General features: G+C 42.3%; 1 protein-coding gene across 6 annotated transcripts in view; it reads left to right on the forward strand.

Annotated features, from left to right (window-relative positions):
- Nucleotides 1-20091, forward strand: part of fam135a (family with sequence similarity 135 member A) — a 310864-nt gene that overhangs the window by 227772 nt on the left and 63001 nt on the right. For 5 of the 6 annotated variants that reach the window (XM_043681729.1, XM_043681723.1, XM_043681738.1 and 2 more), the window contains one exon: nt 9173-9333. In XM_043681729.1, coding sequence (XP_043537664.1) covers nt 9173-9333 — 161 coding nt within the window. Of the gene's footprint in view, nt 1-9172; nt 9334-11527; nt 11675-20091 lie in introns of those variants that run through there. The other variant, XM_043681763.1, reaches the window with a different exon arrangement.

Here is a 20091-nt window from a genome sequence, read left to right on the forward strand (position 1 = left end):
CCTATCCTCCTATTCCTACCCTGAAGAGCTTGTCGTACTGGGAGTAATTCAGAAATTACTAACATTGAGGACCTACTTTTTAAATTCCTGCCTAACTTTCTATTTTCTCCCTTCAGAATCTCATCCTTTTCCCTTCCTATGTTGTTGGTACCAATGTGTACAATTACCTCCTGCTGGTCCCTCCCCTTTGACAACATTCTACACCCTCTCCAAGATATTCTTGATCTTGGCACCAGGGAGGCAACACACCATTTTGATTTTTCGCTGGTGGCTGCAGAAACGTCTGTCTGTGCCTCTGGCTAGAGTGTCCCCATCACAATCAATTGCTTCGTACTCCAACATACATTAGAGCCAATCTCGATACTAGTAACTTGGCTGTTCATGCTACATTCCCCTGATAGACCATCACCCCCTACATTTTCAAAAACAACATACTTGTTTGTAATGGGGATAGCCACAGAAGACTCCTGCCTACCCCTCCTACCTTTCCTGGAGTTAACCTGACTGTATCTGCAGCTTTTCTCCCTTCTTGTAACTGCCATCCATCACACCTAGCTCTTGTAAGTTCTTCATTTGCGTCTCACTGCTGCTCCAACTGATCCATGCAATAGGATCTGATAGGATTCACTTTGAAAGACATTTCCTACAGACATATTCATCAGTACCATAGAAACTGTCCTGAACTCGCACGTTTGACAGGAAGAGCATATCGCTCTACTAAAGTATATCTTTGCTTCTTCACAATCTACAGACCCAGAAAATAGCACTGTCTTTTTGCTCTAAAAAAACAGTGCTCCGGGTGAACTTAGTACTTATGGTTTATATTTTTAAAATTTAATCAAGAGACAGATTTCAATAAAACATATAATCAAGAAAGAACCCACTCTACTCGCTACTGTAGTCTTACGGCAAGGTTACACGTTTATAAAATATGCACTTATCTGTTTCTGTGCTGTGAGATCTTCCACACAGATTTCTCCAAGGTCAGCTGTGAATTTCACTGTTTGCTAACTTTTCCTAGATGCACTCCGATGTCCAGTGATACATGAACTCAAAAAGCAAAGGCAGTAACTGTGCAAATTCACTGCTGTGTCCATTAGCAGTGTAGGTTTCTTTCTCTCTCCCTCACTGACCATATGCTTGCTACCTTTTGTCGGTCTTTCTCTTTTTAGAAGTGCCATTGTTTTTCCTCAAAGATCCAAACCAATCCAACACCTTATAAAGCAGTAATTGTTATTCCTGGAATTATAGGAAATCATCTCCAATACCTAAAATACCTCAAAAAATGAGGAGCTCTTACAGCCACCATTTGTGCTCATTCTCCATCTTGGATTACCCAGAATCCTTTTGCCTCCAAACTTTGTATCATCTACAAACTTACTAATTGGACTAGCTATGTTTTCCTCCAAATCAGTTACGTAAATCACGAAAAGCAGATATCCTAGCACTGATCTCTGTGGATCACCTTTAGTCATCACTCTCCATTCCAAAAAACATTGTTCCACGTCTCCCCCCGTCTCCTATGATAAAGCCAATTCTGTATACATCTTGCACCTTAGCACTGATACCATGTGATATCACCTTTTGTACCAGTCTGCCATGAGGGATATCACCAAAGGCTTTGCTGAAGTCCACGTAAACAACATCAGCCACTTCTCCCTCATCAATCATCTTTGTCACCTCCTCAAAAAACTTGATCAAGTTAGAGAGGCATGACCTCACCTGCATAAAACCATGCTCTCTGTTGCTAATAAGACTGCTCACTTCTAAATACATATAGATCTTGTCCCTGAGAATCTTTTCCAATAATTTCCCTACCACCGAAATAAGTCTCACATACCTGTAATTTCCTGAATTATCCCTGCTAACCTTCTTAAACACTGGAACAACATTGTCCAAAGGTGAGGTTCCAGATGATTGGAGAGTAGCCAAAGAGAATACAAAGATATTTGTCAGTGCTCCAGCAATTTGTTCTCTTACCTCCCTCAATATTCTGGGATAGGTCCCATCAGGACCCAGAGTCTTAACTACCTTAAAATGTTTTGAGATGGACAACACCTCTTCCTCTTTAATAGCAACTTGGCTTAAAAACTGGATAGTCATTTCTCTGAGATCATCATCCACCACTTCCTTCCCTTTGGTAAATACTGACACACTGTATTCATTTAGGGCCCCACCTACCTCATCTGGCTGCACACAAATTCCCTCCTTTGTCCTTGAGTAAGGCTGATGAACTCAGGGTACGTTTAGCAACATGGAATTGGGACGTCAGAGCTATTGCAGAAACTTAGCTGAGGCATGTACAGGACTGGTAGCTCAGTGTTTCGTGTTTGAAATGCATGAGGAAGCATAGAAAAAGAGGAGAGGGGAGTGGCATTGTTGATTAAGGAAAATATTACAGTTTGTTTTGGAAGAATGCATGTTTCAGCAGCGTGATTTAGCTATAACGTCACTGAAGAATTAGGGAACGGTGTTTTGGAGAATGCTTACCTCCGTTGCAACAGCGCGATTGCAGCGGGTATCAGTTTGCACACTGTGCTCTGCATGCACAGAGCAGCATGAAGACTGGTACTGACATTGCGCATGTGTGGATGTCGGTGTTCTTGACATTCTGTGCATGCGCCAATGTCCACACATGTGCGATGTCAGTGCTCTGTGCATGCGCTGAAGCATCTGTGTCGTTCGGGGCATGTGCGCTGTGAGCACCAGTCTTCATGCTGTTCTGCACATGCGCCGATGTCAGCTTCTGACAGAACAGCTTTTGATGAGAGTTACTGTATAGAGAACAGCTTTCTTACATTTTTTAAATGTATTATGTCAAATTTATTTTTGTTTTGTTGACAAGTATGATTTCAACCTTCAGGCTGTGCTATACTTTGCTTTAGACATTTGGGTGGTATTTGAGCAATCGTGAGTGATCCTTTTTGCTAGTCTGCCCCAACCACACTTTTCCCATAGATCCCATTATTTGTATTGAGTGATTTTGTATTAAGTGAGGTTTTGCTGGAATACAACCAGAATGGTACAGGAGAACTACCTGTACTATTGTAACTGGAGAAGATAATTCTGTAAAATCATCCAGTGAAAATATATGGATTGAAATTAGAAATAGGAAAGAAATGGTCACCTTGTATTGTATTGTATTGTAGACCCCCAATCGTCAGAGGGAAATTGAGAAACAAATATGTAGAGAGATCGCGGATATATGTAAGAATAATAAAGATACAATAGTAGGTAATTTTAATTTTCAAAACATTGACTGGGACTACCATAGTGTTAAGAGTTTGGATGGTTATGGATTCGCCAATGTGTTCAAGAAAATTTTCTTTATCAATATGTAAATGTCCCTGCTAGAGAAGGCATAATACTTGATGTTTCCTTGGGTAATAAGGTAGGGCAAAATGCCTGAAAGGATAGTAGAACACTTTGGATCTAGTAATCATAATTCTATTAGTAGGGAGAAAGTGAGGACTGCAAATGCTGAAGATCAGAGTCAAAAAGAGTGGCCTGGAAAAGCAAAGCAGGTCAGGCAGCATCTGAAGAGCAGGAGAGCATTCCTGATGAAGTGCTGAAATGTCGACTGAGCCACTATGGAGGTCAGTCATTCCAGCTCTGTGACGCTTTGCGGGAGTTTCTGAGGGTAGTGTTTGAGGCCCGATCATCCACTGCTTCATCAATGAGCTCCGTCATAAGGTCAGAAGTTAAGGCTGTTCAGTGGCTCAGTGGTTAGCACTGCTGCCTCACAGCGCCTGGTAGCCGGGTTCGATTCCAGCCTCGGTCAACTGTCTGTGTGGAGCTTGCACATTCTCCCCGTGTCTGTGTGGGCTTCCTCGGGGTGCTCTGGTTATCTTCCACAATCCAAAGATGTGCAGTTTAGGTGAATTTGTGTTGCTAAATTGCCCATAGTGTTCAGCGATGTGTAGCCTAGGTCAGGAGTAAATATAGGTAGGGGAATGGGTCTAGTGGATTATTCTTTGGAGGGTTGGTGTGGACTTGTTGGGCCGAAAGGCCTGTTTCCACACTGTAGGGATTCTAATTTTAACAGTGGGGATGTTCACCGATGGTTGTGCAATGCTCAGCATCACTTGTATCTCCTCAGACATTGTTAAAATGCAGCAAGATCTGGACAATATCCACGATGTGCTTTGGAGGGTTGGTGTGGACTTGTTGGGCCAAAAGGCCTGTTTCCACACTGTAGGGATTCTAATTTTAAAAGTGGGGATGTTCACCGATGGTTGTGCAATGCTCAGCATCACTTGTATCTCCTCAGACATTGTTAAAATGCAGCAAGATCTGGACAATATCCACGATGTGGAGGAGCAGGTATTAGAGTGGGGTGAACAAAGTTAAAAATCACACAACACCAGATTATGGTCCAACAGGTTTATTTGGAAGTGCCAGCTTTCAGAGCACTGCTACTTTGCTGTGGAGCAGGACCATACGACACAGAATTTATAACAAAAGATTACAGTGTGATGCAACTGAAATGATATTGAACAACCATACATTGCTGTTAAGTCTTTCATCTTTTAGAATGGGCTGCAGGTTTCGGTTCATTAATATGTAAATCCCAGATCTACTTTTAAGTCACATTCTCGAGATAATTAAAGGTTTTATATTAAAAAAAAGTGACATCTCAGCTCAGACAATTCATTAAAGGTGTGAGGTTAGAGTCTGTCTGTATCAAAATCTTGAATCAGACTGGTTCTATTTCCAAAGTGGAATTTACAAAATATTACAGTGGATTGACTGCCAGCAGACTGTGTGATTTTTTTGAGCAAAGTAGCTGCAGATATAATTCTGCAATGCAAATTCTCGTGTGTGTGTGTGCACGTGAGAGAGTGTGTTTGCATGTGTGCATGCTTGGTACAGTGTGTATGTGAGTGTGTTGCAGTATAAGCCTGTGAAAGGGTGTGTGCATGCGTGTGAGGGGGGGGGGGGATGTATGTGTGTGTGTATGAGAGAGGATCTGCATGAGTGTCAGAATATGTAAGAGCATGTTTGTGTGTGTGTGTGTGAGAGTGTATAGTGTAGTGGGGTCACCTGTGGTGTGACATGAACCCAAGGTCCCAGTTGAGGCCATCCCCATGGATATCAACTTGGCTATCAGCCTCTGCTTGGCCAGTCTGCATTGTTGCATATCCCAAAGTCCACCTTAGAGGATGGTCACACAAAGATCTGAGGCTGAATGTCCCTGACTGCTGAAGTGTTCCCCGACTGGGACGGTACATCCCTATCTGCCGATTGTTGCATGGTGTCCATTCATCCACTGTCGTAGCGTCTGCCTGGTCTCTCCAATGTACCAAGCCTTGGGGCATCCTTGCTTGCAGCATATAAGATAGACGATGTTAGCCGAGTCACATGAGTACCTGCCACGTACATGATGGATGGTGTCCCCACATATAATAGTGGTATACATGTTGTCACTCTGATACGTCTTGTAGTGGTTACCGTGACAGTGTTGTACGGTGATGTGGTCAATGTTGTCCTGAAGGCTGAGCAGTCTGCTCTGAATAATGGTTTGTTTTAAGGTTTGGCAATTGTGTAAAGGCGAGAAGTGGAGGCATAGGAAAGGTCTTGGGGAGGTCCTTATCCTCATTAATAATGTGTTGCAGACTGCGTAGAACATGGCATAGTTCCTCCGTTCCTGGGAAATACTAGACAACGAAGGGTACCCTATCAGTTGCATCCCATGTCAGTCTCCTCAGGAGATCATTATGGTTTCTCGCTGTGGCACGTTGGAACTGGTGATCAATGCGTTGAGCATCGTAACCTGTTCTTATGAGGGCGTCCTTCAGCACCTTCAGTGTCCATTACGTTCCTCCTCATCTTAACAGGTCCTGCGTATGCGTAGGGCTCTCTGAACACCATCCTCCAACTCATCTGCTTCATCCTCGACCACAACGTATTCACCTTTGACCACCAGTTCTTCATCCAGATGCACAGAACTGCCATGGGGACCATGTTTGCACCCCAGTATGGCCAACATTTTCGTTGTACAAGACCTCTTTGCTGTACAGGATCTCAACCAGCACTATACACCAGATATATTGATGACATTTTCTTCCTCTGAACCCATGGTGAGGAGTTACTGAAACAACTACACAGTGATATCAACAGGTTTCATCCCACCATCAGACTTAGCATGGACTACTCTTTAGTATCTATCTCATTCTTGGATACGTTCTGAGGATGGGCATCTCAGTACCTCACTCTATCGCAAACCCAAGGATGACCTTATGATGCTACACTTCTCTAGCTTCCACCCTAAACACATCAAAACAGCCATCCCCTACACATACACAGGATCTGTTCAAATGTGACGGACACCTGAAGGCGCTGAAGGACACCCTCATAAGAACAGGGTACAATGCTCAACTCATTGATCGCCAGTTCCGATGTGCCACGGTGAGAAACTGTAATGACCTTCTGAGGAGACAGACATGGGATGCAACCGATAGGGTACCCTTTGTTGTCCAGTACTTCCCGGGAACGGAGAAACTACGCCGTGTTCTTTGTAGCCTGCAACACATTATCAATGAGGATGAACTCCTCGCCAAGACCTTCCCTATGCCTCCACTTCTCACCTTTAAACAACTGTCAAACCTTAAACACACCACTGTACACAGCAGACTGCCCAGCTTTCAGGACAACATCGACCACAACACTGTACAGCCCTGTCATGGCAACCACTGTAAGACGTGTCAGAGTGACGATATGAATGCCACCAATACACGTGGGGACACCACCCACCATGTACGCAGCAAGTACTCATGTGACTTGGCCAACATTGTCTATCTCATACGTTGCAGGCAAGGATGCCCCGAGGCATGGTACATTGACGAGACCAAGCAGATGCTATGACAATGGATGAATGAACACCACGCAACAATCACCAGACAAAGGTTCTCCCTCCCAGTCAGGGAACACTTCAGCGGTCAGGGAGATTTAGCCTCAGATCTTCGGGTGACCATCCTCCAAGGTGGACTTTGGGCTACGTAACAACATAGAGTGGCTAAGCACAGGCTGATAGCAAAGTTCAGTACCCATGGCGATGGCCTCAACTGGGACCTTGGATTCATCTCTCTCTCTCTCTCTCTCTCTCTGTCTGTCTGTCTCTCTCTGTCTCTCTCTTTTTCTCTCTTTCTCCTCTCTCTATACCTGTCTCTCTCACACATACACTCACACCCATGCACACACCCTCTCACAGACTTATACTCCATTTCACTCTCACACACTTCACCAAGCATGCACACACAGACATAAGCCTATGGGGTGAATTTGCAATTGCAGAATTATATTTGCAGGTACATTCTATTTTGCTCAAAAAGCACACAATCTGCAGACAGTCAATCCATATAATATTTTATAAATTTCACTTTGGAAATAGAAACAGTCTGACTCAAGATTGGAATACAAACAGACTCTAAGCTCACATCGTTAATGTATTGTCTGAGCTAATACGTCACCTTTTCTTTATAAATCTTAAGTTATCTCGAGAATGTGAGTTAAAAGAAGTTCTGGGATTTACATTTTCATGAACCAAAGGCAGCAACCCATTCTAAAAGGTGAAAGACTTAACAGCAATGTATGTTTGTTCAATATCATTTCAGTTGCATCACACTGTAAACCTTTGTTATAAATTCTGTGTCTTATGGTCGTGCTCCACAACCATCTGATGAAGGAGCAGCCTCTGAAAACTAGTGCTGCCAAATAAACCTGTTGGACTTTAACCTGGTGTTGTGTGATTTTTAACTTTGGACAATGTCCAGACTTTGGCTGACAAGTGGCAGATATCATTTTTACCACACAAATGCCTGACAGTAACCACGTTCAATAAGAGGCAATCTAACCACTACCCCTTAATAATCAGTGGTGTTACCCATGACTGAAGCCCCCACTATCAACATCCTGGTGTTACCATTGACCAGAAACTCAACTGGACTCTCAATAAAAACAGAATGACCACAAGAACAGATCCAAGGCTAGAATTATTGTGACAAGTAAATCACCACCTGATTACCATCATCCATCATCTGCAACTCAGGAGTTCAATTGAGTACTCCCCACTTGCCTGGATGAGTGCAGCTCCAACAACACTCAAGAAGCTTGACACCATCCAGGACAAAGCAGCCTGCTTGATTGGGTCCACATCCACTCCTTAGTAATAATGTGTACTGTCTAAAGATGCACTGCAGAAATTCACCAGAATCCATAGGAATCATCTTCTAAGCCCACTTCAGATATTGGGAAAACCACCCACTGCTGTTCACTATCCTGACTTGAAAGTGCATCGCCATTGCTAAATCAAAATGCAGGAACTCCCTCCCTAAAGGCACATACAGCACTTAGACTTCAGTGGTTCATGAAGGTAGTTGACCACCACCACATCAAGAGTAACTAGGGATGGGCAATAAATACTGGCAAGCCTGCAGTGCCCATGCCCCACAAGTGAGTGAGAAAAATCATTTTAGTCATTGAGCAGAAACTAGCTAATTTGGTTGTGCATGTGTCACACTTATTGGAAGTGTCTGAACCTCCAGGTTAATTTGAAGTATATTTAGCTACAATGCCCTTCTAAAATATCTGGATGTCAATCAGCTTGCATTTGTGCACTCAGCATTACTGACTTGATCTTATTACTCTGAAGCAAAATAATTTTGCTTTTCAATCCGGACTAAATTGACTTAAATTATAAATCTATCGAAGCACTACTTCATAAGCCTTACATTTATTTCATAAGCCTTACATTGCAAACTCAAATTAATTACATTTGGTGGCAGTTTCCTCAGCTTTACAATGTCAACTCTAATGGAGGTGTATTTTTTTAACATTCTGTTTCTGATCTACTGTGAATTGAAACTACTATTCACCAGCTTTGATAACAGTGTTCCTTTTAAGGGCTCATCTTAAAATCAGGCAATGCATTGGTAGTGAGAAAAATCACGGAGGTTCTATGCTACCAGTTTTCCTAAAAAATAAATTATCCAAAAGCATTCATATCTTGAGTTATTTTGCATTTTGTCATGTGAAAGTAAAATAAGTTTCAGCTTGTAGCAATGAATTCTTAATAAAAAGGCTTGTTATGGTATTGTAACATTTCCTTGGTAATTAAATTAATTCTTTAAAGATGTTTGAATTAATAAAGTGACTAAATTTGTACTGACTTTAGTTTTCTCCAGGCAAAAGAAGATCTGAAGTTACTAAAGTTTCCTGGCTTTATGTACAGTGATCTTCCTGATTTGGCTTCCAAAAATCCATACTTCAGCTTGGAGGAGGATGTGAATGTAGATGATGGTGTTCATCTCATAGTATGCGTACATGGATTAGATGGTATGTTTATAGAATAAACTGTTCAGGTCCTTTTGAACTTGATTACATCTGTGCTGTTCAATATTGCAAAACATTTTCCTTGCACCGTTATCTGTCCCATTTTTCATTGAGAACCACAAGCCAGCAACTTGAGTATTGACATAAATACCATATTTAAGATTTACAAATGTGAAAAATATTTTGAAGCTTTTCTCTTTATGGTTTGGAAACTTGTGGCACAAATCTAGACTTTGCAACAAGCCAGGGAACTTTAGATCAGTGAGCCTGACATTAGTGGTGGGCAATTTGTTGGAGGGAATCCTGAGGGACAGGATGTACATGTAATTGGAAAGGCAAGGTCTGATTAGGGATAATCAGCAGGGCTTTGTTCATGGGAAATCATGTCTCATAAACTTGAATGAGTTTTTTGAAGAAGTAACAAAGAGGATTGATGAAGGCAGAGTGGTAGATGTGATCTATATGGACTTCATTAAGGCATTTGACAAGATTCACCATGGGAGACTGGTTAGCAAGGTTCGATCTCATGGAATACAGGGAGAACCAACCATTTGGACAAGAACTGGCTCAAAGGCAGAAGACAGAGGGTGGTGGAGGAGGATTGTTTTTCAGACTGGAGGCCTGTGATCAGTAGACTGCCACAAGGATCGGTGCTGGTCCACTACTTTTCGTCATTTACATAAACGATTTGAATGTGAACATAGGAGATATAGTTAGTAAGTTTGCAGATGCAAATTGGCAGTGTAGTGGACAATGAAGAAAGTTACCCCGAATTACAATGGGATCTTGATCAAATGGGCCAATGGGCTGAGGAGTAGCAGATGGAGTTTAATTTAGATAAATGCGAGGTGCTGCATTCTGGGAAAGCAAATCTTAGCAGGACTTATACACTTAATGGTAAGGTTCTCTGAAGTGTTGCTGAAAAAAAGAGACCTTGGAGTGCAGGTTCATAGCTCCTTGAAAGTAGATTTGCAAGTAGATAAGATAGTGAAGAGGGTGTTTGGTATGCTTTCCTTTATTGGTCAGGATACTGAGTACAGGAGCTGGGAGGTCATGTTGTGGTTGTACAGAACATCGATTAGGGCACTGTTGGAATATTGAATGCAATTCTGGTCTCCTTCCTATTGGAAGGATGTTGTGAAACTTGAAAGGGTTCGGGGAAGATTTACAAAGATGTTGCCAGGGTTGGAGGATTTGAGCTATAGGGAGAGGCTGAATAGGCTGGGGCTGTTTTCCCTGGAATGTCAGAGGCTGAGTGGTGACCTTACTGAGGTCTATAAAATTATGAGGGGCATGGCGAGGGTAAATAGACAAGATCTTTTCCCTGGGGTAGGGGAGTCCAGAACTAGAGGGCATAGGTTTAGGGTGAGAGGGGAAAGATATAAAAGAGACCTAAGACTCAACTTTTTCGTGCAGAGGATGGTGTGTGTGCGTGTGGAATGAGCTGCTAGAGGAAGTGATGGAGGCTAGTACAATTGAACATTTAAAAGGCAACTGGATGGATATATGAATAGGAAGGGTTTGGTGGGATATGGGTCGGGTGCTGGCAGGTGGGACAAGATTGGGTTGGGTTATCTGATTGGCATGGATGAGTTGGACCGAAGGGTCTGTTTCCATGCTGTACATCTCTGTGTCTCTATGTAGCGCAATGTTATATCACTGAGCAGAATTGTACAAACGGAAAGTCAATGGCAATGCAAGCTGTTTGGAGCCATGAAAGCAAGTATGATTATGACACAGGAGGCCATTCAACCCATCAAGTTCATATTAGCACTCTGTGGAGCAATCTAGATAGTCCCCTTTCTTCCATACCTCAGTTTCCAAAGCCTTTCAAGTACCTCTCGCATTTCCTTTTGAAATGATTGATGTTGTCTGATTCCAGCTTTCTCAAAGACCATTTCCATTTGTTGTACAGCCCCATTTCACTTCTTGGCAGCAGATTTCATTTTGAAAAGATGGCTTCATTTTTTTTCTCTCTCTCTAAATCTTAACACCATTATCTCACAATAAATAGTATTCTAAAGTTATATGTTTCATACTAATTCAGCATATACATAACATTGGACCATACCGGTTCTATGTTATTTACAGTTTTTCTTTTAAACTGGCAATGCGTACAGTTTGCAAATTAAAAGCCTGTATCACAAGACTGTAATGAAATAGTTGCATATTTTTGTCTTTAAATCTTTCCAAAAAGGTAAAAGGGTTGTGGTCCATCCATACAGCCATCTCTGATACATTGTTCATAATGTAAACATTAAAATGTTGTAAGGCCAGGGGATCCAAGATGGCAGTGTCCTGCTAGGATCATGCTTGCTGGGCTCCACGCCTCAACATCGATAGGACAGAGCTGGAACCAAGCCCATCCATGTTACTGTGAGTACAAACACACTAAAAGAGCTAGAGAACCTGAAAAAGCTACTTACTGCGGGAGAATGCTGAAGAAAGGAGGACGTTCGCCCGGGTCCGGAACCAGGGCCATGGCCCAGCCCACTGGAGCAGTGGGCTTGCTTTTTCACCAGACTTTGTTTGAGGAGCTGGCCAAATCTTGCAAGGTCCTGGGGAAGCAGATTGAAGAAAAAATCAAGAAGAAGCTGGCTCCAGTATCTGCTATGCTGCAAGACTTGAGGAAAAGGACTGATGAACTCTAGCGCCGGGCCGCAAAGGTAAAGGCAGAGACTGATTACTCCAAGGGCCGGATTGAAGCCCTGGAAACACAGATCCATGGTTTGTTGGATCTGATAATGATCTCAAAAACGAAAGAACCTGCATGTTGTTGGCATACTGGAGTGGATGGAGGTAAATGACTCGTGGACGTCTTTGAGAACTGGTCCCCAGATTCCTGAGTTTGGAGACTATAAAGAGGAGGCTAAAGATTGAGAGAGTTCACCGGATTGCAACTCAAAAACCAGGTATGGATCAGCGCCCTCCGCCCTGTCCTTTTAAGGTTCCATCATTATAAAGACATGCAGAGAGTCATGGAAGCTTCCAGAGCCCAGGGGAGGGGTCCGAGGGCATTGGTATGTGGGGGCTGCAGTGTCATGTTCTTTCTATATTTGGTGGCGGTGATCTGGAAAACAAAGTCCTACGATGGCATCAAGAAGAGATTGAGAGCGCTTGGGATCCAGTATTCTTTAAGATATCCAGCGGTGCTTTGGATCAATCATAATGGATCTATATATTTAGTCGACTCACCAGAGAAAGCAAGGAAATTTGTTCACACACTGACTTAAATGGGAAGATTGAATGGACATAGAGGACAGAGCTGTTCACGTTTGTTCTTCTTTAAAGTGGACGTGGTGGAATTTCATTTCTATTGGTGATATGTTGCATTAAATTGTGTTCAGAGTGGATAGAGTATTTATCTTTAATCTCTAAGCTAAGTTATACCAAGGGATAAGTGATATATTTATTTTTAACTTGTTTCTCGTACTAATCTTGTTTTTGTTTTTTTTTTCCTACCTCGGCTACTGGTGTATGTGGCGCGACCCTAGCTGGTAGGAGTTGAGAGGGTGGTTGGGAAGGTTAGTAGGGTTTTGGGCTGTGTAGGTGCTCCCTTTGAATAGGAGATAAATTTCTCTAATCAGTGACTTTGGAGATTTTTTTTTTGTTTTTGATGTATATAGTTTTTGTAAGTTTGTAAATTTGTTGGTTTTTGGATTTTCTTGCATTGAAGTTCAACAATCTCTAGTTTGAATTCTCCCTCTCTGGGAGAACTCATTAAGAGGAGTCACTCGCTGGTCAAGAGGAAGAAAGTACTTTCTTGCCTTAAAAGGGAGAGGGTGGAAACACACCTAGATGATGCAGACCGGAGAAAGTGAGGTCTGCAGATGCTGGAGATCAGAGCTGAAAATGTGTTGCTGGAAAATCGCAGCAGGTCAGGCAGCATCCAGGGAACAGGAGAATCGACGTTTCGGGCATAAGCCCTTCTTCAGGAATGCCCTTCTTTTCTCATTCCTGAAGAAGGGCTTATGCCCGAAACGTCGATTCTCCTGTTCCCTGGATGCTGCCTGACCTGCTGCGCTTTTCCAGCAACACATTTTCAGTAGATGATGCAGAGCATTTGAAATGGCAACAGAATGAGTATGACCGGGTTTGTTCCTCATTTTTCAATATGAGGAGTAGAGAGGTAGCCATTCTAGTTGGGAAGAATCTCCCCTTTAATTTGTTAGAGTATATTGAAGACACAAACGGCAGATTTGTAATCCTTAAAGCTCTGATACATGGGGAAGAATACAGGATCTTAAATGTTTACTGTCCCTGGCTCACCCCCTTAAGTTCTTGACAGATGCACTTTCTAGACTTGTTATCCTTGCATCTCAGCATATTATCGTAGGAGGTGATTTCAATTGTCTAATAGATCCTATGGTGGACAGATTGCCCAAAGCCCCTCCGATATCTTCTTTGCAATCTAAGCAATTAAGGGATTTGTGTGCTGAACTGGGATTGGTAGATATTTGAGGCATCTTCACCCTACTGATAGGGACTTTACGTTCTTCTTGAATCCGCATAAATGCCATATTAGGATTGATCTTTTTTTGACCCCCACAGCCCATTTGGGCTCAGTGGTGTCATGTACAACTGGCAATATCACACTTCTGATCACACCCCAGTGTATATGATGGGGTAAGAATGCTATGGAAGGTTCGAGGCATTGGCAACTGGACCCCTTCATCTTCAAGGATAGTAAGTTAACTGAATTTTTTTCTACTGAATTCAGGGCTTTTTTAGACATTAATTCAGGCTCGGCCAGTAATCCATCCGTTCTCTGGGAAACTGCTAAAGCCTATGCTAGGGGGTTTGTTATTTCCTATTCAGCCTGGCGGAGGCAATACGTACTGGGGACAAAGTCACATAAGATTGTATTGTGTGCGGATGACGTCCTTGTCTTTTTATCAAATCGAATAGTTTCAGTGCTGCTTCTGATACAATGCATTAATTTACTTGGTGGCTTTTCGGGTTATAAGATCAACTTTGCGAAATCAGAAGCCTTGCCCATGGGTGGTCTTCTGAGAATGCCTGATCCTGAGGACAAATCTTGATTTCCCTTTAAATGGTCACAGAAGGGCTTTCTGTACTTAGGTATATTTATTACTCCTGTCTTTGATCAGCTTTAAAACAAGTATTTAAAACCAATTTTGCCAATTTATTCAACAGAATCAAGTAGGACTTTAGTCTTGGTTAGATCGGATAGTCCTCATTAAAATGACCATTCTACTCCACTGTTGTATCCGATGTGAATGCTACCTCTGCTTTTTACGAAGCAAACATTTAGAAGATTGAATGGCTGATTCAGTTCCTTTATCTGCTATCGCAAGCAACCCCTAAACTGACTAAACTGCAGTTACCTTACAGGCTGGGAGGAGTGGACCTCCCAGATAACAAAAACTATCTTATGTGAGTGATTGGGCCCAGGGGGAGGTCCCTCACTCATGGTTGGTTGGACATCGAAGCATCTCAGGCAAGATGCCCCTTACCAGCCTGAAGTTCTTGGACAAAATGAAGACAGTTAAGGAAATTTGTCATAACCCAATAGTTATTAATACTGTTAAAGAATGGAGGGCAATTCGGCAGTGTGAGGGCAATATTGCCAAAATATCTTTTTTGACACCCATAGTTGGTATGCCGGGTTTTCAGCCGGGGATGATGGACTCGGGGTTTAAACTATGGGCAGTGAGGGGTGTGTCTTGCCTGGATGATTTATTCAAAGGGAACGTACTGACGCCTGTTGACCAGTTGGCTCAGAAATATGAGTTGCCCAGAAGGGCCCTCTTCCGTTTTTACAAGTTGGAAATTTGATGCAAAAAGAGACCACACTTCTGATTCTTACAGGTCCGACATGGAGAAGAGGGTGCTGAGCGCTGAAGGTACACTTTCTGTTAGCAATGTTTATCACTCTCTGGCAAGTCTAAATGGCTTAATAAGGTATGGGAGAGGGAGCTGGACATTGAGATCTCTTCTGAAGCATGGGAGGATGTCTGGGAAAATGCAAGAAGGATCTCAATTTGCAACAGAACCCATGCCTTGCAATTGACGATTCTCCATGGGGTCCACTTGGCTCCAGACTGCCTTGCAAAATTTAAAGCGGAAGCATCTCCAATGTGTCCTAAATACAAAGTGAGTATGGACACACTTATTCATTCTCTCTGTTCCTGCCGCAGGCTGCAGGCATACTGGAGCACTGTGAAGGTGAAATAGAAAAGGTCTTGGGGACGGAGTGGAGATGGATTTGTATCTCTTCTTCTTGGCCTTATTAATTCACTTCCATTAGATGCACACAAAAAAAGGCTTTTCACTATCCTCACTTTTTGTGCAAGGAAGAACATTTTGTTAGGGTGACAGTCTGAAAATCCTCCAGGGCTGGCATAAGCTAGTCATGGAACACATCCCCTTAGACTTTCTTATGAGTATGATGCAACATAAAACTGAGAATTTTTATAAGATATGGCAGCCCTTTTTGGTCTACTTGGGTACCAATTTGTCCGCCGTACCAATAAGACCCTTTATGTAGCCATAACAATTCTATTTAATTAATCTGGTATCCAGAGAGGAGGAACTACGAACATATGAATATGTATAAATTTATGCACTCAATGGTCAAGGGCTATTGCTTTGTTTCGTTGAGCTGTGTTATTATTATTATTTGTATGATTTCTCTTTTTTTTATTAGTTATTATTCATTTATGTAATTAGTGGGTTTTTTTTACAATGAACATAGAACATTACAGCGCAGTACGGCCCTCGATGTTGCGCCATCCTGTGAAACCAATCTGAAGTCCATCTAAACTACAGTATTCCATTCTCATCCCTATGCCAATCCAATGACCACTTAAATGCCCTTAAAATTGGCAAGTCTACTACTTTTGCAGGCAGGGCGTTCCACATCCCTACTACTCTGAGTAAAGAAATACCTCTGACATCTGTCCTGTATCTATCACCCCTCAATTTAAAGCTATGTCCCCTTGTGCTATCCATCGCCTTGCAAGGAAAAACGCTCTCACTGTCCAACCTATCTAACCTATCTTATATGGCTCAATTAAGTCACCTCTCAACCTTTTCTCGAAAGAAAACAGCCTCACGTCTCTCCATCTTTCCTCATAAGATCTTGCCGCCATACCAGGCAACATTCTAGTAAATCTCCTCTGAGCCCTTTCCAAAGCTTCCATATCCTTCCTATAATGCGATGACCAGAACTGTATGCAATACTCCAATTGCAGCCAGACCATGTTTTGTACAGCTGCAGCATGACCTCATGGTTCTGAAACTCGATCCTTCTTCCAATACACCATGTGCCTTCTTAACCACCCTATCAACCTGGGTGGCAACTTTCAGGGATCTATGTACCTGGACACTGAGATCTCTCTGCTCATTTACACTACTAAGAATCTTAATACTAGCCCAGTACTCTGCATTCCTGTTGCTCCTTCCAAAGTGAATCATGTCTCACTTTTCCGCATTATCCTTGCGGTATACCACTAGTAACTGAACTCCAGGATGAATATTTCCCATCAACCACCACCCTCTGTCGTCTTTCAGCTAGCTAAATTCTGATCCAAACCACCAAATCACCCTCAATCCCATGTCTCCATATTTTGTGCAATAGCCTACCGTGGGGAACCTTATCAAATAGCTTACTGAAATCCATGCACACCACATCAACCACTTTACCTTCATCCATCCGTTTGATCCCCTTCTCAAAGAACTAAATAAGGTCTTTGAGGCATGACCTTCCCTTCACAAGACCGTGTTGACTATTCCTCTCTAGATGATTGTAAATCCTACTTGTTATAACCTTTTCCAGCACTTTACCCACAACCGAAATAAGATTCTCTGGTCTATAATTACCAGGGTTGTCTATACTCCACTTCTTGAACAAGGGAACAACATTTGCTGTCCTCCAGTTTTCTGGCACTATTCCTGTAGACAATGCCGACATAAAGATCAAAGATGAAGGCTTGGCAATGTCCACCCTAGCTTCCCAGAGAAACCTAAGATGAATCCCATCCGGCCCAGGGAACTTGTCTATTTTCACACTTTCCAGAATTGCTAACACCTCTTTCTCAGGAACCTCAATCCCATCTAATCTAGTATAGCATGTATCTCAGTATTCTCCTTGACAACATCATCTTTTTCCAGTGAGAATGCTGACAAAAAATATTCATTTAGCACTTCCCCTATTTCGTTTGACTCTATGCTACAACTTTCCACTACTATCCTTGATTGGCCCTAATCTTACTCTAATCATTCTTTTATTCCTGATATACCTATAGAAAGCTGTAGGGTTTTCCATGATCCTATCCGCCAATGACTTCTCATGTCCCCTCCTGGCTCTTCTTAGGTCTTTCCTGGCTAACTTGTAACTGTCAAGTACCCTAACTGAGCTATCACATCTCCTTCCTCTTCACAAGAGATTCAACTTGCTTAGTAAACCACGGCTCCCATGCTCAACAAAGTCCTTCCTGCCTGACTGGTACATACTTATCAAGGATCCGCAGTAGCTGTTCCTTGAACAAGCTTCATTGATTTGAATTGTTTGGATTTGTATTTGTTGTAATATTCAAAATAAAACCTTTCTTTTTTTCAATGTAAAATATATTTTTAAAAAGTGTTGCAAGGCCAGTACCAAACGTTTCAATGGTGGAGTATTTTCTCTGGTGGATTTTGAGTTATTTTGGAAAATAACCAATTGGCTTTTCAATTCCGCCATCATCCTCCTGCATCAACACACTTCAACCCCTACATTGCTGGTGTCAATTGTGACTTTAAAGGGTTTCAAGAAATTTAGCATGGTTAAAACTGGTGCAGTGGTTAACCTGGCTTTTAAATTCTCAAATGCCTCCTGGCATAGTTCTGTCCATTGAAATTTCATGTTCTTCTTTAGCAAATCCATCAGCAGTGCCACCACGCTACTAAAGTTTGGTACAAACTTATGGTAGAATCCTCTCAATCCCATAAATCAAAGCATCTCTTTCTTCAAGGATGGTCTTGGAAATTTCTCGATGGCCCTTGTCTCCACTTTCCTTTGAGTCATCCTTCCATCTGATGTTGTGTCCCAAGAACTTCTGCCTTCGCAATGCAGTTTTTAGTAAATTCAAAACCAGTCTTGCCTCTTGTACATTTTCAAAGAGCTCTGCCAAATGCACCACGTAATTGTTTTCATGAATGGCTAAAGATCACTAAATCATCGATATACACAGCTACAACTCTGTTCCTAAGTCTTTGAAATGTGGTTGGTGCATTCTTCATTCCAAAGGACATTCCTTTAAATTGATACAGCCCATGCAAAGTTACATAGAACATACAGCACATTACAGGCCCTTTAGCCCTCAATGTTGTGCTGACCTTTCATCCTACCCTCAGATCAAATTAACATATATACCCTTCGTTGTAAAGTCATCTATGTGTCTATCAAAGAGTCGCTTAAAAGTCTGTAATGTATCTGACTCTGTCACCACTGCTGGCAGTGCATTCCGTGCATCCAATACTCTCTGTAAAGAACCTCCCTCTGACATCTCCCCTAAACCTTCCTCCAATCACCTTAAAGTTATGCCCTCTTGTGATAGACATTTCTGTCCTGGGGAAAAAAGTTTCTGGCTAGCTTCCCTGACAATGCCTCTCATCATCTTATACACCTCTATCAAGTCACCTCTCATCCTTCTTTGCTCCAATGAGCAAAGCCCTAGCTCCCTCAACCTTTCTTCATAAGACATGCCCTCCAGTCCAGACAGCATCCAGGTAAATCTCTTCTACACCTTCTCTAAAGCTTCCACATCCTTCCTTTAATGAGGCAACCAGAACTGAACAATATTCCAAGCGTGGTCTAACCAGGGCTTTCTAATGCTTCAGCATAACCTTGCAGCTCTTAAACTCAATCCCAGAAACTATAAGCACAGAAACTTATTTTGTGCTCTTCGCCAGTAACCATACAGTAAGTTGAACTTTGTGATGTAAGTGGATTGTCCAACATTTTCCTACGCTTTTCTCCAGCCATGGAATTAGGTAGGAGTCTGATTCAGTTAGGTTTTCACTTTCCGATAATTCATGCAGAATCATTGAGCACCATGAGACTTCGAAACTAACACAACCAGTGAACTCCATTCAGTTTTACTCGGCTCGATGATGTCTTGGAGTATCGCTTCCTCTTCCTTCTGTACCTGTACTGCTTTGAGAGAATTAAGCCTGTAGGGGTGTTATTTTATCTGGACAGTACTCCCTACATGCTCCCTATTTGTCCTCCCCATTCTATTTCTACCTATGTCCCCATACTGCTGTAACAAGGCCTGTTAACTCAGATCTCTGATCCTGAGACCAAGAGCTTACTACCCTCTCCTATTCCTCCAGGACCTCCTCATTAGTCAATCTACTCCAAGGTACATCAAAATCCAAATTTTGGACTTAATTCCTCACTCTGGGCAGTAACTAATGCCTTTTCTCTTTGGTTCCCTTTTCAAAGGTGCTGGTTTTATTACTGCCTGTAGCTTTCCTAACATTTGACATGTATGACAGTTAGGGCAAAATTCAACCACATCTTTTTGCAATCCAGGCCAATAGAAGTGCTCTTGTGTCTTAATCTAAGTCTTCCACACTCCTAGATGACTTCCTACTGTGCAACCTGTAATACCTCCTTTCAGTATGCTATTGGCAACACAATCTGGTGAACTTCTGCCCTTTTCTCCTCTGCACGAACTTGCCAAGTTCTCCATTTTCACCATAGTATTCGACCCTTGAGATAATAACACTGGGGAATACATTCTGATTCCT

This window comes from Chiloscyllium plagiosum, chromosome 3, assembly GCF_004010195.1.
Source record: "Chiloscyllium plagiosum isolate BGI_BamShark_2017 chromosome 3, ASM401019v2, whole genome shotgun sequence".
Lineage (NCBI taxonomy): Eukaryota > Metazoa > Chordata > Chondrichthyes > Orectolobiformes > Hemiscylliidae > Chiloscyllium > Chiloscyllium plagiosum.